Consider the following 25,678-nt stretch of genomic DNA (forward strand, 5'->3'; position numbering starts at 1 on the left):
GTTTTATTTGCATGGGGCAGCATACTTAATCTACACCTGTGAGGACCTCAGTTTAACATGCCTCTGAATCAGTACTCTATTGCAGCTTTAATTATGTGCATGGTGTGGGATTTGAATTCACAATCTTCCTGATTTAGGGGCAAGAGTACTACCCACAGAGCCACAGGTCACAAATGTGTAAATGTAGGAGCTGAAGTAGGCCTTCCAGCCCCTCAAGCCTGCTCCACCATACTAGATCACAGTGGATCATCAATCTCAATGTCATTTTTCCGTACTATCAACATATCCCTGGATGTAAGGAAGACACTTCTATCATCAACCCTAAATTTCTGTTTTGTTACTTTGTATCTAGCTATTCATGTACATCCTGATTATTTACCCCTTGCCATTGGTGACTGTCCCTTTAGCTGATGAGGCCTGAGGACGGAAATTCCCTGCTGAAACCTCTCTGCTCGTTTCTCATCCTTTAAGCTGGGTCTTCCGTCCTCAGCCACGTTTCTGCTCACGTGTCCCACAACCGCCTCCCATAGTTCATCAGAATCAAGCTTTGTTCATGGCGCTACATAAGTGCATGCTATTGAACCCAGGGTCGAGACACATTCTGTCCAATGTTTCCAGGCTTTGCAGCTTAGGGAGCCTGATTGCAGAAAGAGTGTGTGTCATGTCGCACATCTTCCATACCAAGCTCTAGGCTTTTGTACTGTCAGGTTCAAACAGAAAGAGGAATCCATTATCCTGAGCCACATTTCAGCCCATTCACATCCAGTGGGAGCCTGGACAACTGCCATTATTCACAGTGGTGCCGTTCTGTTGTTGAGGTGGTGGTGGGAAGGGGCAGGGATGTTTCCCAGCAGCTGCAGCTGCCTGTGTGAGTGATGGGTCATGCTATGGCCAGTGAGTAGCAGCTGAGAATATAAACAGAGGCGAGTGTTTTGACAGAGTTCACGCGAGAATCCGAAACCGCTAAGCAGAGGTTCTGAGCTGAAATGCTTCAGGCTTTTGGCAAGCATTTTAGCTGCGTATGACAGTGTTCATGGGAAGGTACTGCTTTAAAGGGAAACTCCAGTCGTTGATTCTCACTCATGTCCCTGGTGTTACACTCTGTGTTCCAGTGGGTGCCCACTGAACAGGGATCTTTCTCACATTAAGACAAAAAAAAATAGGAACAGGAATAGGCTGTTTGGCCCCTCGAGCCTGCTCCGCCATTCAATAGGATCATGGCTGATCCAATATTCCTAACATCCACTTTCCTATATTTTCCCTGTAACCCTTGATTTCCCAACTGATCACTCACGTGATCAGTTTCCTGCCATTTACCCACAACCTTTGATTCCCCGACTGATCAAGAATTTATTTCAGCCTTAAATATACACAAAGACTCTACCCCACAGCTTTTTGAGGCAAAGTGTTCCAAAGACCCTCAACCATCTGAGAGAAGAAATTCCTCCTCATCTCATTATAATGAGCAGTTTTGTATTGCATGTCTGTTTGTGACTGAATGAACGGTTTTACCAACAATGAATTAATGAAATGATTGGTTTTACGTAGGCAAATGTATTGTGCACAGTGCGATTCCAAATAAGATTGATGACCAACTAATCATCCTGTTGGTTGGCTTAGGGAGTTGAACTGTGACCCTGGGAGAACTCCCTGCTCATGCTAATGTTTTATTATAGGCTGTTTAGACAAATTGCCAAGCTGAAAATGCCCCCTTTTCCCTACTTTCTGTCTTCTCTTCGTTAGCCAATCCTCTATTCATAATATTACACTATCTCCAGTACAATGGTTTTTTCATCTTATCCAGTAGCCTAATGCCTGGATATCTTATCAACCTTCTGAAAATCCAAATCTATTCCAACCACTAACAACATTTCTCAGTGAATTGTTTTCTGTTTGTTTAACTGATGCTTTTTTTGGTCCAAGGGTCATCAACAGCCAAGTAATTGAGAAATAACTCATAAAAATAGCTCTTCGTTGGCTTTGTGTCAATGTAGTTACTTGAAGGATGACTCAATCTCATTCTCAAATAGATTTTTTGAAAGCATTGATGAAAAAATACATCCTTTAAGTTCTGGCCTTCATACAGTAAAGAAGATATAGATAAAGATAAAGTTACCATACTGACCATAGGGCTGCTCTGTCATTAGACTGGTGGTGACTGGTGGAGAGTCACCTTGCCTCAAGCGATGGGAGAGGTTGAGAAGGAGAATCCTTCATGGTAACCTCAACCGATACAGGAATTGAACTCACTGCGGGCATCACTCAACCATCCAGCCAACTGAGCAACTGACCAAAAGGCAAAGGGGACAGTCATGGTTACAGAGAAGTGACAAGGCATTATTAACAAAGGAAAAGCACGCAGAAACAGGCCCTTCAACCCACCAAGCCTGTGCCAACACATGATGCCTTTCTAAACTAAAACCTTTTTGCTTCTACACATATACCTGTCAAGATGCCTCTTACACATTGCCATTGCATCCTGTTCCACCACCTCTTCTGGCAGCGTGTTTGAGACACTTAATCACCCTCTGTGTAAAAAAAAAACTTCCTTTTTACAACTCCTTTAAACTTTCTCCCTTTTACCTTAAACCTATGAGCCCAAGTAACTGACTTTTCTATCCTGGGAAAAAGACTCAGACTATCCATTCTATCCATGTCTCCCATAATCAGGTCGTCCGACAATCAAGTGAAAACAAACCGAATTTGTGCAATCTCTCCTCACAGCTAATACCCTCCAAACCAAGCAACATCCTGGTAAACTGTTTCTGTACCCTCTCCAAAGCTTCCACATCTTTCTGGTAGTATGGTGACCAGAACTGGATGCAAATTCCAAATGTGGCTGAACTAAAGTTCTACACAGCTGCAACATGACTTGCTAATTTTGATACTCTATGCCCCGACTGATGAAGGCAAGCATGCTGTATGCCTTCTTGAGCACCTTATCCACTTGTGTTACCATTTTCAGGGAACTGTAGACCTGTACGCCTAGATCCCTTTATATGTTGATGCTTCTAAGGGTTCTGCCATTTAGTGTGTACTTCCCATCTGCATCAGAAATTCCAAAACGCATCACCTTGCATTTGCTCAGATAAGATTCCATCTGTCATTTCCCTGCCCAAGTCTTCAGCCTATCTATATTCTGCTGTATCCTCTGGTAATCCTCCTTACTATCCCAGCTCCCCCAATCTTTGTGTTATCCGCAAACTTACTAATCAGACCATCTATGTTCTCCTCCACATCATTTATATATATTACAAACAACAGGAGTCTGTGTCATGTCTTACTTTCAGTATATCTTTACAGGGCATACTCCCGACATTATCACTGTATCATAGCATGAGGGGTATAAAGCTTTCCATCTCCATCTTACCCTGGGGATTACTTGAAGCATGACGTTCTACTAGGAGTATGCTCCTCTGTTGTCACCCCTTAACTCAATATTAGCCCAGATAATTAGATGTCTGAGAAATAAAATATTTGTCTTTAATAGTTAGCTATAATAGATGTTTATTGGAGTCTTCATTACCATGATATCCATTCCCAGTTTCTTATGTTATGAGAGATATCATTAGCATTGCCGCATCGGGTAAAATACTGTGTTAGAGGCAAACTTATGCCAAGCATTGGTCTTAAATAGGTGTTAATAACAGAATAAGGATGTACTGATTGGGTGAGATTAAATAAGATGGGTGGAGGTTTGTTGTTGCAAAAACACCAGGGTAAACCTTTTGGGCTGAATGATCTCTTCCTGAGCTGTAATTTTCGGAGTTAAGAATTACTTCTCTATTCTTCCCTGCAATGAGATCCCATTCTGATGTGCAGTCCGGGTAAGCAGAGTGGATAGGTGGCTATTCCAGGGATGTGTTGGGCAGTTTTCCCACAGAGGAAGGGCACACATTATTGCATTGAATTATAGATGATAAGAGCAGCTTCCAAGGATAACTCCATAATGGAGAGAAGCTAACGGTCACCCTATACTCCACCCCTCTCTCTCTCTCTCTCTCTCTCTCTGTCTGATCTTTCCTTTATGTAATACCCATCAGCTGTCTTCTACAAGGCTTTGGGAGTTGGGTTGAATGAATCATAAATTATGCTGCTGTTTTGGAAAGCAGAACACTTAGTGCGGTAGATCTGATCTAGAAGCTCCCTAATACACCGTCGCGTTTGATTTAACCCATAAAAGCTCACATCTCCCACTCTAATGCAGCATTTAAGTAGTTTACCTCCTTCATGTGCTTTCTATGTCTATGCTCAATAAGTGTCCCTTCACTGCCAGACATAGTTTGGCTGACAGCTCCCACCTGGAACTATCTTACGAGCCACACGATGGGACTTTCAACCTCGACAGTAACGAGTTCAAATCTCGGTCTCAGAGGAGATGTAAAGCAGCCAGCTGTTATATGGTCAGGTTTGGCGTGCTCCTGATGGGCCTTGCTGGCTGTATTCACTCAAAGGGAGGAAAACTATCAGGACAAGAGTCATCCTGGGAATAGGGTGAAATGATCCATGCGAGTCTTGTCAGGCGGTCGCCTGGGACACGTTGTTGGCTTATGACAGTGCGAAGACCTTTGAACTGGAATGAAATTCATCAAAACTCAACACCAAAGCTACTGTGTGATTTGAAAGAGAAGCAGCCTCTAAAAACAATTTTCTTCCTTAGTATTCATAGAATCCCTATAGTGTGACAGCAGGTCTTTTGGCCCAGCAAGTCCACACCAACCCTTTGAAGAGCATCCCACTCAGACTCAAGTCCCACCCGATCCCTGTAACCCTCCATTTCCCATGGCTAACCCAGCTAGCCTGCACATGCATGGACATTATGGGCGATTTAGTATGGCCAGTCCACCTAAATCGCACATCTTTGAACTTTGGGAGGAAACTGGAGCACCCAGAGGTAACTCACACAGACACAGGGAGAATGTGCAAACTCCACACAGTCAGTTGCCCGAGGGTGGGACCCTGGTGCTGCGAGGCAGCAGTGTTAACCATTGAGCCACCATGTGACCCTACAAAAGTTGGCAAATTATGGTACAGCTGTATAAAACATTTGGACTATTGTGTGCAGTTCAGGCCACCACAATAGCAGAAGGACGTGGACACTTTGGAGAGAGTGCAGAGAAGTTTTACCTGGCTGTTGCCTGGTCTGGATGATTTTAGTTTTGAGGACAGGTTGGATAAACTTGGATTGTTTTCACTGGAAGGATAGAGGCTGAGGGGCGACCTGATGGTGGTGTACCGAATTATGAGAGGCATAAATAGGGTGGATAGTCAGAGGCTTTTTCCCAGGGTGGAAAGACCAACTACAAGAGGGCACAGGTTCAAAGTGAGAAGGGGAAAGTTTAGGAGAGAAGTGCAGGGAAAATTTTTCAAACAAGAGGGTGGTGGGTGCCTGGAGCGCACTGCCAGTGGAAATGGTGGAAGCAGGGATATTAACAACGTTTCAGACGTATCTTGATAAACACATGAATGGGAAGTGAACAGATGGATAGAAACCGTGCATGGGCAATAAGTAGTGGGCCTAATGAGGATTAGGAATTGGTGCAGGCTTGATGGGCTGTTCCAGTGCTGTATTGTATATATTCACATGCCTAGGCTTCAAACTCTGGGATTCCTCCTCTCTGCCTCTCTCTTCATATAAAATATTGCTTCAGACCTACCTCTTTGACCAAGCTTTTGGTGACCTATCCAAAGATTGCCTTGCATGTCATTTTAAAATGGTAATGCTCCTGGATATCAACTTGGGGCAGTTAAACTCATTAAAGATGCTAAGTTAGTTCAAGGTGTAGAGCTGGATGAGCACAGCAGGCCAAGCAGCATCAGAGGAGCAGTAAGGCTGACGATTCTGAAGAAGGGTCTAGGCCCGAAATGTCAGCCTTCCTGCTCCTCTGATGCTGCTTGGCCTGCTGTGTTCATCCAGCTCTACACCTCGTTATCTCAGATTCTCCAGCATCTGCAGATCCTACTATCTCTAAGTTAGTTCAAGTTGTTGTAGGCCAATCAGTATTTCCGGCGTGTTCCGGCTGTCAGAATTTGGCCATTTGGCCCCTCTTCTCTACTGGCACCTGAAAGGAACGATTCACCTTCCCTGTTTTCCCATGGCCCTTTGCAATAAGCACCACCCGCAGAGATAATGTCATGTGGACATTGTGGAACAATAAAGTCAGATTTTGTGGGAGACAGTCCTCAGACTAAATTGTCCCCACAGTCTATGTAGTTCCTATAATCTGAAAATAACCATCTACTCGATCTTGTTTACTCTATCAGGTGGTCTTCAGTAGAGCAAACAGACAGTTACAGCTGAGGTTGAGAATGAAGGTCCTGATTTTGAGGGGATGGGGTGGCCCTTGCACACTGACTACCAAGTGGTCCTGGTGCACCATGGGATAGCTGAAACGAATGGAGACCCAGGCTCTACTGCATGGTCAAGGAGCAACAGTTAGCACATGACAGACTGACGCACACAGAGACAACACACACACACATATACACACACATACACGCACACACACAGACACACACATCCCCACATTTCTAGCTAATGATCCAATTCCACTTGGACACCTGGAGTGATTTTGCCTCTATCACATTCTCAGGCAGTCCACTTCACCTCCTAACTACTCGCTGCATCAAAATATACTTCTTTGTCTTGTTATCACTTCATCTGCCAAACACCTTCAATCTCTGCACTTTGGCTCTCGATCCTTTCAGCAATGGGAACAGTTTCTCCCTATCTACGTTGTCCAGACCCATTCAATTAGATAGTGCCTGATTTGTATCTTAATTCTATTTACTCCCACTCTTGCATTCATACCTTTTAATATCATCACTTAAATCTTAGACTTAATGATCTGATCACTTGCTTGGATGAGTAGAGCTCCAACAATATTCAAGACTCATCCAGGACCAAGCAGCCCACTTGATTGACACCACATCCACAAACATCCACTCCCTCCACCACTAATGCTCAGTAGCAGCAATGTGTTTATCTACGAGAGACACTGCAGAAATTCACCAAAAATCCTCAGACAGCACCTTCCAAACTCACAGCCACGTCCACCTAGAAGGACACAGTCAGCAGGTACACAGGAACACCACCCCCTGCAAGTTCTCCTCCAAGCCCTTCGCCATCCTGAGTTGGAAATGTATCATCCTTCCTTCACTGTTGCTGGGCCAAAATCCTGGAATTCCCTCCCTAAGGGCATTGTGGGTCAACCCACAGCAGGTAGACTGTAGTGGTTCAAGAAGGCAGCTCACCACCACCTTCTGAAGGGCAACTAGGGATGGGCAAGAAATGCTGGCCAGCAACCGACACTCACATCTCATGAATGAATAAAAAACCTGTTTCTACTTTAGCAGGTATGTTGCCTCAGCCCTTTCTTGGGTTGAACAACAAGTGGTTAAACTAACTTTCTTTCTTTCATCCAGTGACAGTTCCTCGTCACTGGTGCTGCTACTTTCCTCTTTTGCATTCTCCGAACGGGGAGGGAATTTTAAAAAAATGCACAAGTGACAAAGAGTAGAACAGTCCCGGCCTGTTGAAGGAGTGCAGTTGTTAAAACACACAGCAGCTGCTCTTAGGTAATTGCTAGCTGGGAGCTTGGCAGAACTTTCTCACAAGTTTAGGATTTCGTTACCAGGGATTCATTGCTGTCGGAGCTTTGGGTGACACAGCTCCTCATATCCCCCTCCTCCCTCCTTCCCCAAAGGGTCAGGGGGACTCTGATGAAGAAGCTGCGATTGCCTTTCAGCAGCCCTAATGTGGTCGTTCTTACTTCGGACCTTTGGAATTTAAACAGGATTTAATGGATTTGAGAAAGTTGGGGATTCATTAAACCTCCTGGTAGTGCAGACCAGATGATAAATGCACAACAAAGAAAATTAAGGATATTGGGCAATCTTACAGAGCAAGAGGAGGCCACTCAGCCTATTTTACATGTACTAACTCTTTGAAAGATCGATCCAGTTTGTCCCACTGACACTCTTGTCCTAAACCAAATAGGAACAAGAACAAAAATAATTCATGTGTGACTACCCCCACCTGTTTGGATTGTCCCTCAAACTGTTTGTCTCCAGAAACTCATTCAATTATCAGCCCATTTAGAATGGCCATTTTGTAATGACCCCTTGTAATGCCGTTTATTTATAATATCCATTAGTAACATCCATTGATAATGTTCATTTGTAATGTCAATTTTAAATTCCACAAACCTTTGGGTGCTAAAATCTCCACCTGGTCTCCCTTTGTGCCCCCTCATTCGAAGCGAGGGGATGGCTCGTTGGGATTTGTATGGGAGCTGGAAACCATTCCTTCCCACAGCTGTCGCACATATTTGAGATACAACACAAATGAATATCTATTCTGCCATCAATAGCACAGCTTGTCCGAATCTCAAGTATCCATTTCTGCTCTATGGAGGGTGTCCTAATTACCCAACTGGAGAGAGTGAAAGAGAGAGAGAGAGAGAAAGAGAGAGTGAACAGGCACTGCTGTCATAAATCTAACCATCTGTCCATCCTCCTGGGCTTATGTGTTAGTGACCTTGATGATCTTGCCGAGGCTAGTGACATTACAAATAGCTACACCAAGTCGAGGGAGAGAGAGAAAGAAAGAAAGGGAGGACTGGGGCATACGAGACGGAAATAGGATTTGATTTGACAACTAATTTACTGAAAAGGTGGTGGGGGTGTGTTGGATTTGGACACAGTTAGACTCAGTGATGATTCTGTCATGGTCAAATACAGTGGTGACATCCAAACTGGGAGTTTTCCCTTTTGTAGATCTGTGGCTCATTTTGGTCAATTTTCCGACATCCTTCAATTTTTCATGTTACATGTCTCCCCAGATATTCCTAGAGTGGACAGAGGATTTGCGGTATAGGTTTAGGATAATATATAGAAGATGTAGGAGAGATTAGAGGGGAAAATGTTTTCACATAGAGGATGGCGGTGATATGGCATTCATTGCCTGGAGCAGTGATTCCAGGCAGAAAGCCTCATGACATTTCAAAGGTACTTTGCAATGAACTTGAAATACCATTGCCTAGAAAGTTACAGTTCAAGAGCTGGACAATGGAATTTGGCTGGCTGTCTTTGTCAGAGGTGATTGGTCTCCTTCCGTGTTGTACGTTTCTAAAATTCTATGGATTTGGAAACTTACACCAGAATAATGTAGGCATAACGTAGGAAAAGTTTCACCGTGGACAATAGCCTTTAAATCTTAAGCAATTGCCTCTTCCTCTACACTATACAACAGAAATGCATAACAGTTCCCAGTGCTCAAAGGGTAAGGAATGCATTGTGCCGAGTCTATGGCAAGCAACCCAGCCCGTTTGGTCCTCCGGGTGCCGCTTTTCATATGATCAAAATATTCCTGTCAATTCTAGAGTGACATTTCAAAGGATAAATAAGGTCTTGACTTTATATACTGCCTTTCATGACTTCAGAATGACCCAACGCACTTCATAAGGAGTAGGGATGTCATGTTACAGCTGTACAAGGCATTGGCAAGGCCACATTTGGAATACTGCGTATAATTCTGGTTGCCCTACTATAGAAAGGATGTTTTTAAACTGGAAAGGGTGAAAAAAAGATTTACAAGGATGTTACTGAGACTGGAAGGTTTGAGTTATTAAGGAGAGGATGGATAGACTGCAACTTTCCTCCATGGACTATAGGAGGCTGAGGGATAACCTTGTAGAGGTTTCTAAAATCATGAGGGGCATGGATAGGGTGAATAGTCAAGGTTTTTTTTTCCCCAGGATAGGGGTGTCCAAAACTAAAGAGCATAGGTTTAAGGTGAGAGGAGAAAGATTTAAAAGGGACCTAAGGACCAACATTTTCGTGCAGAGGGTGGTGCGTGTATGGAACAAGCTGTCAGAGGAAGTGGTGGAGCTGAGTACAATTACAACATTTAAAAAATATTTGGACAGGAATATAGATCAGAAAGGTTTAGAGGGATATAGGCCAAATGCAGGCAAATGGGGCTCATTCAGTTTAGGAAAGCTGGTTGGCGTGGATGAGTTGGGCCGCAGGGCCTGTTTCTGTGCTGAATGCCTCTATGACCAGTCATTGCAGAACTTTTGAAACAAATGGAAATGCAAGAAACATGGCTGCTAAATCACATCACAAGGCACCACAGACAATTTTACCATAAACAGCCAGTATTTTTTCTTAAACTGAAAGAACTGTGGATGCTGTAAGTCAGGAACAAAGATGGAAATCGCTGGAAAAGCTCAGCAGGTCTGGCAGCATCTGTGAAGAAAAAGATCAGAGTTAACATTTCGGGTCCGGTGACCCTTCCTCAGAACTGGGGAAGGGTCTGAGGAAGGGTCACCGGACCCGAAACATTAACTCTGACTTTTTTCTTCACAGATGCTGCTGGACCTGCTGAGCTTTTCCAGCAACTTCTGGTTTTTTTCAGTATGGTTGGTTTGAAGGCTAAATGTTGAACAATTCTCTCATTGACCCGTAAAATTAGTACCACTTGATTTTTTCACATTCACAGCACAGAATGGAGTTGGTGGTAGGGACTAGTCCTGCATTAAGGAAAGGGGTCAAAATTCAATGATTTGGCACTTGATAAGAATGTTGATACATTTTTGCTGTTTGCTTGTGAAACTACTCCTGGTGAGTAAATGCACTGCTTGTTAATCCAGACATGGTGTACCTGCTCTTGAACAACAGTCAACAACTTATTCAAAGCTTTTGGTGCTTCTAAATTTCATTACATTCTGTTCATCCCAACTTAATCCCTGATCCCTGAGAGATACAGGATGGGAGGAGATGGTAACTCAACAATAATGTGATTTCAGGTCTGGATCACTTCTTGATGTGTGGCCCAAGAAGCAATATTCAGAAGCCATTATCTGTACAAGTGAAAACAAGCCACACACTCAGAATCTAAACAAAGAAAGGGTTGCATTTATTAAGTGCCTTTGATAGATTCAATTTGTCCCACAAAGGATTTCACAACCAATGAATTACTGTCTATCTGACATGTAATCATTGCTGCAATGCAGGAAATGTGTCAGTAAATTTATGCTCAGCAAACTCCCAATATCATAAATAAATTCTGTGGAAGGATCACTTGACCCGAAACACTAACTCTGATTTCTCTCCACAATTGCTGCCAGATCTGCTGAGCTTTTCCAGCAATTTCTGCTTTTGTTTCTGATTTACAGCATCCGCAGTTCTTTCGGTTTTAATTTTAATTCATGTTCATTTTTAATTTTACGTCTTGCCCACAATAATTTCTTGCTGGATGCAATGAGTTTATTATGCTTCCACCAGATCAATGCTGTTGGTTTCTAGGTGTAAAGCTTTCAGAAAGTATTTTTATATCCAAACAGATCATCTCATCTGTTTTACTGCTAATGTATGAAGGATAATTATTGGCCAGGGCAGTTAGTAGCACTGCTCTGCTCTTCTTCAAAATAAAGCGATGGAAATCTTTCTCACATTGCAGAGAAAGCATCAGTTAAGTTCCTCAGCTGAAATATGGCATTCTATCAGTATAGCGCTCCCTCTGTGCTGTACTGGAGTGTTATGTTGGGTTATTTGCTCAGGTTTCTGTTGTGGTACTTGAGCTTACAACCTTCTGAAGCAGAACTATATGCTACACAGTGCTGCCAGGAATCAATAGGCGGTATCATCTGTATATACCTTAATGTTGCATTTCTGTTACAAACTCCAGTGATTTCTGAAACAGAAGCAGAGAAACTCAGGAGGTGAAGTGTTCTGAAGAAGCATCACTGGACTCGAAACACCAACTCTGCTTTCTGTGCACAGATGTTGCTGAGTTTCTTCAACAATTCTGTTTCTACTTCAGACCTGCAGCAACTGCAGTTCTTTGTTTTATTCCAATGACTTCTTGTTTAATTATTTTTCTGATTCTATAATTGCTGTTTCGGGACCTATAAACTACCCCCCACCAACATTTTTTGACCCTTTTAGGCCATATTGATTCCATTTTTGGATCTTCTGAATCAAATCCCTTCTTTACTGTTTTATGTCATCCTTTACTGTTAAGGCTCCTCCTCCCCCATTCCCAGTCAGCCTGGTCTTTTCAAAATGTTGTGTGACTTGCAAGACTTAGTTTGCAGCCTTAGTCACCTTGTAACCATGTTCCAGTAATGGTGACTAGGTGGAAACCTTAATCTCCATTTGTGCTGTCAGTTTGTCTACTTCACTGTGAATGCTTTTTGCATTCAGATAAAAGAGAAATTCAGTTTTTTGCTAAAATCCTTTGTAGATAGAGTTCGTGACATCCTTTTCTTCTAGATGCCAGTGAATCAATTGCCGGTTGTTTTTAACAGTCTTTGCTTCTGTTTGCTTCTATAAAATCTGGCATGTTATGATATGGCTAACAAACTCACCTTGGAAGAACCCTGTTAAACTCCATCCTGCACGTGCCAGCACGCATTGAGTTCAAGAGTAGCATATAAACACCAAATTCTTTCAGAAAACTCATTCTTCCTATTCACTACATTACTCTGATAGTTCCTACATCTATGCTCCACACTAATTGATAGCAAGGGCTACTGCCCAGACTGTGGGTGACTACTTACAAAAATTTTGTGCATGTTTGATTTCAGTTTTCCCCTGGAATATTCACAGAAACACATGTGAAGGAAATTAAAGTTTCCCACAGGCTGTTCTGAGGAAGGCAGAGCATCAACCTGAGTCCCTTGGAGGATGTTGCCAATGACAGCCTACCCACCTTTCCTATGTTTAACTCATCATGGTCAGGTTTTTTCCCACCTCACCCATCTGTAGGAACGGAGCAACAATATGTATTTATAGCATAGGATCACAGAATGATTATAGTGCAGAGGTAGGCCATTTGGCCTATTGAACCCATGCTGCCTCTCTGTAAATGCAAATCAGCTTACCCTGCTCCCTCTGCCATCTAGTAACATTGGAACAAGCATAGACCATTCAGCCTGTGGAGCCTGTCCCACCATTCATTGATCATCGTTGATCGAACACTTTGATGCATCTCAGTCACCCCATAGAATCACTACCATGAGGAAAGAGGCCATTTGGCCCATCAAGTCTGCACCAATTCTCTGAAGAGCATCCCAGCCCCCTACCTCTCCCCTCGCCTGAGGCATGGAGATCCTCAAGTTAAACCATCATCAGATGACTTGAGAGAGTGGCCCTATGGTCCTCTTGGACTATGGTGACTATACCTTTACTGCCAATGGAAACAGTTGCTCCCTGTTTTTTACTGACCACATCACTTGTGATTTTGAGAAAGTCTATCATTGTCTCCTCTCAGCCTTTGTCTTCTCTGCAGAGCATACCTTAAATGGAATAGAACTTCCCGAGGTATTTTGACACTGAGCCGCATATAGGGATGCTATGATAGATGTCTCACCATTTTAAGAAACATCTTTAAGGACGAGAGAGAATTGGAGGCCAAGGGGTGCAGGGAAGGAGTTCTGACCTTGAGGTCCAGGCACCTACTGATAGTGGAATGATTAAAATTCAGGGAATTGGATATTCGAGGAGTACAGTTACCTTGGAGTTTCATGGGGCTGGAGAAGATTACAGTGATAGGGAGGGATTGGTACTGGGAACCAACTCATTAAAAGAACCAGTCCCTCAAGGTGATTTGAGCGTGTTGGATGGCAAGTCGGAACACTTGCCTTTCTCAGTTGAGACATAGATTACAATGAGCAGGGAGGTTATGTTCGAGCTGTACATGCCTTTGGTTCATAGGCAGCTGGAATACTGTGTGCAGTTCTGGTCACCACACTATAGGAAGGATGTGATTGCATTGGAGAGGGTACAGAGGAGATTCACCAGGATATTGCCTGGGATGGAGCATTTTAACTATGACGAGCTCTGTTCTTTGAAACAGCAAACGTTTAGAGGGTCCTCGTAGAGCTGTTTTCTGAGGTATATGGACAGGGCCAATGGAAAGCAGCTGCTCCTCTGAGTTGAAAGGTCAGTAATGAGGGAGAACACTTCTATGGTGAAAGGCAGGAGGTTTAGAGGGAGTTGAAGCAAGAGATTTTCACCCAGAGGGTGGTGAGGGTCTGGAATGCACTGCTTGGAAGGGTTTTGGAGGCAGGTAAGCTCACAACCTTTATAAAGGACAAGCACTCGACATGTCACAACATTCAAGGCAATGGGCCAGGTGCTGGAAATTGAGACTGAAATAAATTTAGCGTAGTTTTGGCAGTATTGATTCAGTGTGTTACCAAGGGCCTCTTCTGTATTGTATGGTTCTATGATTCTCTAATAATGAGGATGAGGCTGGTAAGGCAGAAGGGGATTTGTTTTCACTGGAGTTCAGACGAATGAGGGGGGAGTCTAATAGACAATTACAGAATTCTAACAGGACTAGACAGGGTAGATGGTGGGTGTGTCCAGAACCAGGAGTCACAGTATGAGGATTCCAGGGAGACCATTTAGGACGGACATGAGGAGACGTTTCTCCTCTCAAAGAGTGGTGAGCCTGTGAAATTTATTACCACAGGAAGTAGTTGATGCCAAAGCATTGAATGTATTCAAGAGGCAGCTAGATATAGTACTCAGGGCAGATGGGATCAAAGGTTAAGAGGAGGGTTTTGAGGTTGGTTGGCTCGCCGAGCTGGTTTGTTGTTTTGCAGACGTTTCATTACTGTGCTTGGTAACATCCTCAGTGCAGCCTCTGATGAAGCGTCGGTGTGTTTTCCCGCCTGGTTTTTAAACTCTGGTGTCGTTGAGATGGATTGCCTCACTTCCGGTTTTCCTTCGTAGTGGAATGTATATGGGGTCGTGGAGCAAAAGCATGCTATTAATAAACACATTGAACTCGACCCCACATACATTCCACTACAAAGGAAAACCGGAAGTGAGGCAAGCCATCTCAACGGACCCCAGAGTTTAAAAACCAGGCGGAAAAACACACCGACGCTTCATCGGAGGCTGCACTGAGGATGTTACCAAGCATGGTAACGAAACGTCCGCCAAACAACAAACCAGCTCGGCGAGCCAACCAACCTCAATACCCATAACCCGAGCTACAGATCTACTCTAAAACCTTCGATTAATAGGAGAGAGCAGGATTAGGCTATTGAGTTGGACCATCAGCCATGATCATGATGAATAGCGGAGCAGGCTTGAAGAGCTGAATGGCCTCCTCCTGCTCCTATCTTCTATGTTTCTATGTTTGAGTAATCCATGTTCTTGCGTATTGAGTATTTGCTTTGGCTGGGTGAGCTGTTACCTCTGTCCCTCTAATGGTGTGTTTCTGACAATGCTAGGAGTGGTGTGATGGCCAGCTGGAGGCCATGCCGCAATGTTACCGCTGGCAGTACGGCTCAGTGTCTGTCGGGCTGAGCTGTACCAAGAGGCAAAGGGCCAGCGCAACTCCAGAGGATGTCGCTGCTAATATTCGAAGTCAGCTACAACGCATCCAACATGGCGGCCTCCTTCCTCAGCTTGACACCTGACACAGACCAGAACAATGTAACAGACAAGATGGCTTTGCAGATGATAACCATGCTGACAAATGTCACCAACACTACTGGCATTCCACTGCCTGACATGGAAACTGGGAAGTCAAGTATGGGGATGGTGCTCGTACCTGTTGGAATTATCACCATTATAGCATTAGCTGTTGCTATGGTAAGTCAGTTAGTTTATCTTACCCTATTTCATCCTGAGATAAGTAGCTGAAGAGGAGAACTTTTCAGGTCAATGGGGAAAAGGAGGGGAAATGCAATTAATTAGGTAGCTCTTTCAAAGGGCCAGCCCCAGGAACAGAGTTCTTTCCTCTGTTCTACCCCATTCTATCTGTTCTTGTTTCCTTTTAGTATTTAAGACCCCCTCCCCAAAATCCCACCCCCTGCTTCTATACATTAAAAGTGATTTCCCAGCTCTGTGGCTCTCTTGAGGCAGCCAAAGACAGCTGGGTGAAGCCACTTCTTTCCTCTATTGGCGATGCATGGCTAGTCCCTGATTTTCCCCAGAGCTGTGGTCCAGTATTTAAATTGTTATGTGATGGTAAGCTCAAATGTTCCCAAGCCAAACCTCGGCATATTGGCATTCTGCGTTCAGAATTAACAAAATTGGCCAGGAATCCTGAGGTGGTGGAATCTCAAGTAATGATATTGGAATGCAGAGTAACATTTTGAAGTTGGCCGATCTTGCAAAACTTGGAGATGTGGCAAACAATGAGGAAGATGCCAATTAAAGGGGAGGCAAATGGAATGTTGGCCTTTATTTCAAAGGGACTGAATATCTAAGGGGGGTTTTGCTAAAACTGTACAACACACTAGTCAACTGGAAGACTATCTAAGGAAAGGTACACTAGCATTGGAATCAGTCCAGAAAAGGTTTACTAGGCTGATGCCAGGTAAGGAGGGACTGTCTTATGACGAGAAGTTGAGTGGGTTTAAATAAAGAAGAGTGAGAGGTGACCTTATTGAAACGTGCATGATTCTTAGTGGAGTTGACAGAGTAGATGTGGGAAATTGTTTCCTCTTGTGGAAGAGTCTAGGACCAGAAGGCATCATCTCAGAATAAGGGTTTAAGACAAAAATGAGGAAGAATTTCTTCTCTCAGAGAGTTGTGAATCTGTGGTATTTTTTAATGGAGAGGATTGTCTGGACTAGGTCCTGAAGTACATTCAAAGCTGAGACAGATTTTGTATAGGTAAAGGAATCAAAGGTTATGGGGAAAGGCAGGGATGTGGGCTTGAGGATTATCAGATCAGCCATGATCTCATTGAATGGCAGAGCAGACTCAATGGGCTGAATGGCCTACTTCAGCTCCTATGTCTTATGGTCTTATGGATTGATAGGCCGGCAGAATGGGCAGAGGAGTGCATGGAAGTTAGTGCAGAGAATTGTGAGGTGATCCATTTTGGCAGGAGAGATAGGGAGAGGCAATATTGACTTAACAGTACAGTTCCAAAGAAAATGTGAAGACAGAGTGGCCTGGGGGTTCTTTGCTCATTGATCTTTGTAGGTGACAGGACAGATTGAGAGAGAAGTTAGCAAAGCATTTGGGATCTTGGGAGTCATCAATACAGATATTGAACACAGGCAGGGAAGATTTGCTAAACTTTTATAAAATTCTGCTTAGGCCACAATTAGAGTATTGCGTCCAGTTCTGCTCACCACCCTTTAGGAAAGATGTGAGGGTCCTTGACAAGGAGCAGAGGGGATTTGCCAGAATGGTTCCAGGAATGAGGAATTTTCACAAGGTGAGGTTGGAGAAGCTGGATGAACACAGCAGGCCAAGCAACATCAGAGGAGCAGGAAAGTTGACTTTTCGGGTCTGGACTTTTCTTCAGAAATGGAAGAAGGAGAATTTAAAAATCCTTCTGAAGAAGGGTCCAGACCCGAAACATCAGTTTTCCTGCTCCTCTGATGCTGCTTGGCCTGCTGTGTTCATCCAGCTCTACACCTTGTTATCTCAGATTCTCCAGCATCGGCAGTTCCTACTATCTCTGAGGTTGGAGAAGCGTGGGGTTGTTCTGCTTGGGTAAAGGAGACTGGAGGAAGATTTGATCCAGGTGTACAGACAACGATAGGTTTAGGTATTAAATAAAAATGTTGCTGACTGTTAGTTAGTGGTACAAAGACTATGAGACGCAGATTAAAGATTTTAGGCACAAGATGCAGAAAGGTGTGAAAAAGAACTATTTTATGCAGTGACTGGTAGTGACCTGAGACCTATTGGCTGAAGTGGATGATGAATGATTTCAAAAGGAAATCAGATTAGGATTTGAAGGAAATAAATTATCAGAGCTAAGGGATAGAGCAAGACCATGGGACTGTTTGGATTGCTTGACAGAGCCCAGTATTGACTCGATTGGCTGAATGGCCACGATGATATCTCTGTGACTCTGACTTAACTGCTTATTGTTAAGACTGTTTTACACCCAGCACACAATGTTTGAATGAGAAATTAATGACAGCTCCCCACCTTAACCACCATTCTGTCTTTTATCTTTATAAAGAGTGATATACCTGCTGAGTTCTCCCGGCATTTTCTGTTTCTATTTCAGATTTCCACTGTTTAGCTCCCACTTCCGATACACCCTCTGTTTCTGCGGTTACAATTTCCTTATCACTGCTCAGTATTGAATTTTTGCTCTTTCCTTTTCGTTGCTATATTGACACTAATGAGTAATCTTTCCTTGAATTTAGGTTCTATACATCAGGAAAAGGAAAAGGTGAGTGTGCTTGTTTTTTTTTGAAACTTTGGCAAAGTCTTACTGTATATCGCAACTTTCTTTGTGTAGTGAATAGTTTGAAAGTGGGGTGTGGGAGTTTAGGTTCCACAGCTGGCCAGCAGACTTAACTCTGTGCTCTTCCTCAATTTGCAAGAGATGTTAACCCATGGAGTGCTGACTGGTTCAGTGAGATTGGCTTGTGAGGAATTTTAACTCCATGGGATGTGTTCAGGGAAATTTAAAAATAAGGATGAAAGGCAACATTTCCCTAATCCACACACTTCTGATTGTCATGGGGACGAGTTGTGGGACTTGCACTCCAAGGTGGCAAGATGGTCTTTCAAGTGTTTCAAGGAGGCCAAAGGCCTCGAGTTGAATGTCATTTGTTCCCTTTGTCATGTGCACGGGCTTGCTGGCTGTTTTTTTTTATTTACTCATGGGATGTAGGCATCTCTAGCATTTATAGCCCATCCATAAATGCCCAGAAGGCAGTTAAGAGTCAACCACATTGCCATGGGTCTAGAGTGACGTGTAGGCCAGACCAGGTCAAGATGGCAGTTTCCCTCACTAAAGGACATTAATGAACCAGATGGGTTTTTCCAAAATTGACAATGGTCGTCATTAGACTCTTAATTCCAGATTCTATATTGAATTCAAATTCCACCATCTGCCACGGCAGGATTTGAACCTGGGTCCCCAGAACAAAAGCTGAGTTTCTGGATTAAAAGTCTAACAGTAATACCACTAGGCAATTGGCTCGGGAATACCACTAGGTGATTGTCAGGGGAACCCTGCAGCTGGAGGGAGGTCCTCAGGGTTGGATCTATCAGTTAAGTGCTTTTTAGCACACTGTTTGAGGGCCAAGAGCAAGGGTGTTTCCATCTCCCCCAAACACCACCTCACTCCACACACCTCCACTGCAGCGCCATCCCAATCTGACCAACTCCATTCCTGCCATTCCTCCGAGTCTGTCCCAGGCCCCACTCCTGATCACTCAACCCCTCATTGATACTGGCTGTGACCTATGACCCCTACAGGCTGTCAGTGTTCACTGTGACCAGCAACGACTGGGAAACAGAATTACAAACTAAATCACAGTCTGCTGTTAAATTTGGAGCACCTGCAAGCTCCCCTTGTGGGGGAATCTAACACCCTGAGGGACATGTTTTCAAAATAGGGGATTTCCTATTTAACGATGAGGAACAATATCTCACAGGGTGTTAAATTTCAGAATTTTCCCCCTCAGAGAGCAATGGAGACTATATTCAAGGCTAAGTTAGATAGATGTTTGAGCTACAAAACTGTCAATTGTTAGAGGGGAATTAAGGCCAGAATCAGATCAGCCGTAATCTTATTGAATGGTGGACTAGCCTCAAAGGACCGAGTGGCCTGGTCCTGCTTTTATACTTTATGTCACTGATAATCACTCAGTCATCATTCCCTCCTCCTTTGGCTTCATTGGTCACACTTATTCTTTCAGACAGAAAGCACCAGTTTGACTGTGGGAGAGTCAAAGACATTAGGAGGAAAGGATGCTTTGGAGAGAGTACACAGAAGGTTTGCCTGGATGTTGCCTGGTCTGTAGGGTTTTGGCTATGAGGAAAAGTTAAAAAGACTAGGATTGTTTTCACTAGAAAGATGGTGGCCGAGAGGTCTACAGAATTATGAGAGACATAGGTAGGGTGGATAGTCAGAGGCTTTTTTCAAGGATTGAAGTTTCAATTACAATGGGGCACAGGTTCATGGTGAAAGGGGGAAAATTTAAGGGAGATGTGCAAGGGAAGTTTTTCACGCAGAGTGTGGTTGGAGCCTGGAACACACTGCCAGAAGATGTGATGGAAGCGGGCACATTGGTGCCATTTAAGAGGCGTCTTGATGGTTACGTGAATAGGGAGAGACTTCAGAGAATAAAGGGCGGCACGGTGGCTCAGTGGTTAACACTGCTGCCTCACAATGCCAGGGGCCCGGGTTCGATTCCACCTTCAGGCAATTGTCTGTGTGGAGTTTGCACATTCTCCCTGTGTCTGTGTGGGTTTCCTTTGGGTGCTCCGGTTTCCTCCCACAGTCCAAAGATGTGCAGGCTAGGTGGATAGACCATGCTAAATTGCCCTATGGTGTTCAGGGATGTGTAGATGAGGTGGATTGTAGGGGGATGGGTCTGGTTGGGATGATCTGAGGTTCAATGTGGACTTGTTGGGCTGAAGGGCCTGTTTCCACTCTGTAGGGATTCTATGATGAGGGCAGAAGATTTGCTTTTTTGATTAATGAGGGCAAGATGATCACACAGGCTTGGAGGGCCAAAGGCCCTGTTCCTATGCTGTACTTCTCTTTTGTTCTTTTTGAACATCAAGATTGGCCAATGCTGTGAACAGGCCGTTCACATCTACTGAACGATAAGCTTTACCAACAGCAAACAGGAGCAGCAACTACAGCTTTTTGCTTCCCCTGAGTCTGTGATGCTTATTCCAGGTGGATTATCTCACCACTGGCTGGACTAGCTCCCAGAATCCAACACAAACCAGTGGTTACATACTGTAACACAGCCCTTTCTCCCAGGGTTCAGGCTTCAGACTTGACCTAAGGTCTTGAGGCCTATGGTATTTGTAATTATTTATGTTTATTTATGATAATACTCTATCTCTGCACCAGAAGGTCCAGGTTCAAGTCCCACCTACCACAGAGAATTGTCATAATATGTCTCACTGGTTGATTAAAAATATATATTTTTAGAGAAATCAGAGTTAGCGTTTCGGGTCGAGTGACCTTTCCTCAAAAGGGTTCTGAGGAAGGGTCACTCGACCTGAAACATTAACTCTGATTTCTCTCCACAGATGCTGCCAGACCTGTTGAGCTTTTCCAGCTATTTCTGTTTTTGTTTCTGATTTACAGCATTCACAGTTCTTCTGTTTTTTAAAAATATGTTTTGAGACTTGCCCTGACAACTTTGCACTTCTTTATCTGTCTGTAGATGAATTAATCCCCACACCCCCAAAATAGGAGGAAAGACAGGGAGAAAGAGAGAGATAAAGGAGGAAAAGAGACATTGCACAAAGTCAGCTTGACTTCCTTTGAAAGGGATTTGTGTGATCCTACTCACCCATCACTGCTGTCCAGTCTGACCTAGTTTAGTACCTGCTCCTCCACCATCTAAAGTCAAGATTCCAATGTTCAGGCACCACAGATTAGGAACAAAAACAGAAATTGCTGGAGAAACTCAGCAGGTCTGGCAGCATCTGAACCAGTTCTGAAGAAGGGTCACTGGATTTGAAACATTGATTTCTCTCTACAGATGCTGCCAGGCCTGCTGAGTTTTCTCCAGCAATTTCAGTTTTTATTTGTTTAAGATCTTCAGCAATTTGTTTGTTTTATATTACCACAGGTTAGGAAGCACCTCAAGGCTTTGGAGAGGGTGCAGAAAGGATCTTTGAGGATGGTACTGGGAATGAGAGACCTCTGGTACATGGAGTGACTGGATAAGATGAGTTTTTTTTGTTTAGATCAGAGAAGTTAAGAGTGGATTTTATAGAGGTGCTCAGAAGGGATTTGAAGAGGAAACTGCCAAAGGTCAGGAATCAGAGGACAGTGTTTGGCAGAGGAGGAGAAGTTTTTTCTTTGTTATGTTCTAAAGTGTGCTGCCTGAGCTGCAGCCGACTTCAATAATAAATTTCCAAAATGAATTGGGTAGGAGCAGGTCAAGAGCTTGGAATCATGCAGCGAATAACTCATCTCCTGACTCCCCAAAATCTGTCGAACATCTGCAAGGCACAAGTCAGGAGTGTGATAGAATGCTCCCCACTTGCCTGGATGAGTGCAGCTCCAACAACACTCAAGAAGCTTGACATCATCGAGGACAACTTAGCCTGCTTGATTGGTACCACATCCACTGCCTCCACCACCGATGATGCTCAGTAGCAGCAGTGTGTACCATTTGCAAAGTGCACTACAGAAATTCACCAAGGCTCCCTCAACAGCACTTTCCAAACTCACGATCACGTCCATGTGGAAAGACGGTGGAAGTAGATACGTGGGAACACCACCCACTGAAAGCTCCCTTCCAATCCATTCCTGACGTGGAAATATATTGCTGTCCTTCACTGTCACTGGGACAAAATCCTGGAATTTCCTCCTTATGGACTGCAATGGTTCACGAAGGCAGCTCACCACCAACTTCTTGAGGGCAATTAGGGATGGGAATACAGCCAGCAATATCCACACCCTGTGATTGAATAAACTAAATAAAGAAATACTTGAAAATTATATGGGAAGATACATGTGAAGGGATAGGATTGCTTTGATAGCTGTTTCAGTGGAACAGCACATACCTGCTTCTGTGCTGTGAGATTCTATGATTCTATTGTCATTAAATTTATCTCGAGCCTCACTAATCATTATCTCTTTAACCTGCTTCAGTGCTACAACTGTACCCAGCTCCTGCCTCCAGGCAAAGTCTTTGTTTTCTCCCTCTGTGCTCTCTTGCATCCTCTCTCCTTTTCAAATAAAAATCTTATGGGACTGAAGCAGAGAACGTGCTTCTTGGGGCTGGAAAATCCAGAACACGGAGCCCCAGGCATTTTGGGAAATTGGCACATTATCCCCACTCCTCAAACCCAACCTGGGAGAAAGTGCCTCAAAGGTTGAGGTTTTATTCCAGAGTAGTGGAATTCTCTGAGATTCAGGCCAGACAACCCAGCATGAGTGCGGAGGCTGTCAGATGTGGAGGTGGGTTTTGGGGGGAGTGTGAATGGTGTTGTTCGGGGGCTTGGAGAGTGGGGGGTGCTATCTTAGCACTCTGGCACTGTAAAGGGTTACTAAAAAAAACAATAAAACAGCCCTCAAATCCTCACCCCTCACACTTTCACTCATGCTACATCCATACCAACCCATGCAACTCAAGCCCTTCACCCACACCCCACAGTCCGTTATACACTCCATGTGAATCAAGACCCTTCTGTTCTCTGATAGCCCTCCAGAGCATCAATATCAACTCATGCCTACCCCGACCCCCACTCATACCCTTCCACATTCCACCTACCATGCCAACTCACTATCCTCCATTGGCAGGCCTGAGGAGCCGTACTGAGATGTAATTAAATAATGTTCTATAGCCAGATTCGCATTATGGTGTTGGGTGTGCAGAGGCAGAATAGATTCCTGTTCCATGAACCTACCCTTTGAAAATGGCTGTCCATACTTCCCATTCTTGGTATGTGGAGGGTTGGGGGTAAAGGAATAAGGTGGTTTGGGGATTTTGGCTGGATGACCCGGAACTGCAGAGGAAGCTGCCTGTTCCCACGGTGAGCTAGGCGGAAAGCCTGTCTGGGGACTTCAGTCCCTGAAGATATGGCCCTTCATACTCCACCTATGTCAACCCTCTGCCCATATATCCATTTCCCTAGCCCTCTCTAGCCCATTACGCTCCTAATTAATTTCAAACCAACTCAGTACCAATTCATTCCTCCCAACCCATCCCCTCACCTTAACCCCTCTCCCTTAGACCTGGCCTCCCCATTCCAAATCACCTGGTATCGACCATGGATCAAACTTCTGGAGGCTTGTTGACTGAAAATAACATTATCTCTTTATGGATAATGTCACTATTGAAAAACAACCTCTCACTGATACAAAAACATTCAACTAATCCCTTATGAAAACATACATTTCACTTAAGTGCTTAATCCTTTATGTAAATGAACATTCCCATTACATAATCAGTCACAGAATCCCAACAGTGTGGAAGCAGGCCATTTGATGCATTTCACCCCTCTAAAGAGCATCCCACCCAGACCCACTCCCCCCCACACCCCCATCCCTGTAACCCTGCATTTCCCATGGCTAATCCAGCTAGACACTATGGGCAATTTAGCAGGCCAATCCACCTAACCTGCATATCTTTGGACTGTGGGAGGAAACCGGAGCACCTGGAGGAAACCCACACAGACACAGGGAGAATGTGCAAACTCCACACAGACAGTCGCTCAAGGCTGGAATTGAACCCAAGTCCCTGGCACTGTGAGAAAGCAGTGCTATCCACTGAGCCACTGTGCTGCCAGATAAAATGATTAATGTTTTTATACACATAAATATTTATATTTATTCTACTATTCATAGTATATTTATACAGCTGGTCTGGTTGAGTTTCTGGTCAATGGTAGCCCCCAGGGTGTCGAAGCGGGGGATTCAGTGATGGCAATGCCATTATCAAGGTGTGAGGGTTAGATTCTCTCTTATTGGAGATGGTCATTGCCTGGTACTTGTGGATTATCTATGTTACTTACCACTTACCAGTCCAAGCCTAAGTGCTATCCAAGCATATGGGCACAGAGATAGGGAGAAGAAATCTGTACCGCTTTCTCCTGGCACTTGGGAAATTGTCCTGTAGGGGAAAAGGGAAATTGACCACTTGTAGCTGTGCTGAGACATGGCTAGCTGAGGCTGGGATGAAAAAGCCGGTCACAGAGTCATACAGCACAGAAACAGACCCTTCGGTCTGACCAGTCCATGCTGACCATAATCCCAAACTAAACTAGTCCCACCTGCCTGCTCCTGGCCCATATCCCTCCAAACCTTTCCTGTTGATGTACTATCCAAATTTCTTTTAAACATTGTAATTGTGCATGCGTCCTCCACTTCCTCAGGAAGTTCATTCATTACCCTCTGTGTAAAAAAAAAATTGCCGCGCATGCCTTTTTTAAAATCTGTCTTCTCACCTTAAAAATGTGCCCCCTAGTCTTGAAATACCCCATCCTGTGGAAAAGATAACTACCATTAACTCTATCTATACCCCTCATGATTTTATAAACTTCCAAGAGGTCGCTTCTCAACCTTTGGATGTCCAATGATCTAACAGCAAAGCCCACACTCTTGCCCCTATTGCATGTCCACGCACTATTCCCTGCATCTATTGCTGCAAAAAATAAAAAAAAATGTCTTTTGTATGGTAATTTGTTGTAAATGGTCAGTTTTTAATTAAAATAAAAACAGATCTTTCGTCGAGATATTTATTTCCCTGTTGCTCTGGTTGAGGATGGGATTCAGCACTGGCACAGTCACTGACTTTTTTAGGTCTCATTCACAAATGGTCTGGGCAGGATATCCGAAATATCTCGATGCCAGCTCACCTCCAACTGAAATTCTGCAGCTGCCTCTTAGTTTCCCTGCAGCCTGTGACAAGCAGAGGCCAGAAGTGAGCGACACATCCGTGTCCCTGGTGTCCTGTGGTTTGTACAGTTTGCTTTGCTGAGGTGACATTTACTTCCACAGGGCCATCAACCACAGAAACCGCTGTGACTTGTGGCTGGGCCCCCCTCCCTGGTTTGTTTTTATAGACATATATATATCCCCTTCCTCCCTGTGAACCCATTCATTAAAAGTTGCAGACACGTGCTGGCCAAGATAAGAGAGAGGAGATGGGCAGGACCTCCTACACTTCCTATGGCTAGACTCAGTTCCACCCACGCTGATTCACCACCCCCCTCCCCTCTTCCATTCATGAACATAGATCAT

The 25,678-nt window shown here is 44.1% G+C and overlaps 1 protein-coding gene across 2 annotated transcripts in view; it reads left to right on the forward strand.

Moving 5' to 3' along the window:
• si:ch211-161c3.5 (uncharacterized protein C3orf18) overlaps positions 1–25,678 on the forward strand; it is a 76,825-nt gene that overhangs the window by 40,090 nt on the left and 11,057 nt on the right. For both annotated transcript variants that reach the window (XM_048606505.1, XM_020533092.2), the window contains 2 exons: positions 15,255–15,618; positions 18,150–18,175. In XM_048606505.1, coding sequence (XP_048462462.1) covers positions 15,370–15,618; positions 18,150–18,175 — 275 coding nt within the window. In that variant the 5' untranslated portion in view covers positions 15,255–15,369. The remainder of the gene's footprint in view (positions 1–15,254; positions 15,619–18,149; positions 18,176–25,678) is intronic.

This window comes from Rhincodon typus, chromosome 16, assembly GCF_021869965.1.
Source record: "Rhincodon typus isolate 14 chromosome 16, sRhiTyp1.1, whole genome shotgun sequence".
Classification (NCBI taxonomy): Eukaryota; Metazoa; Chordata; class Chondrichthyes; order Orectolobiformes; family Rhincodontidae; genus Rhincodon; species Rhincodon typus.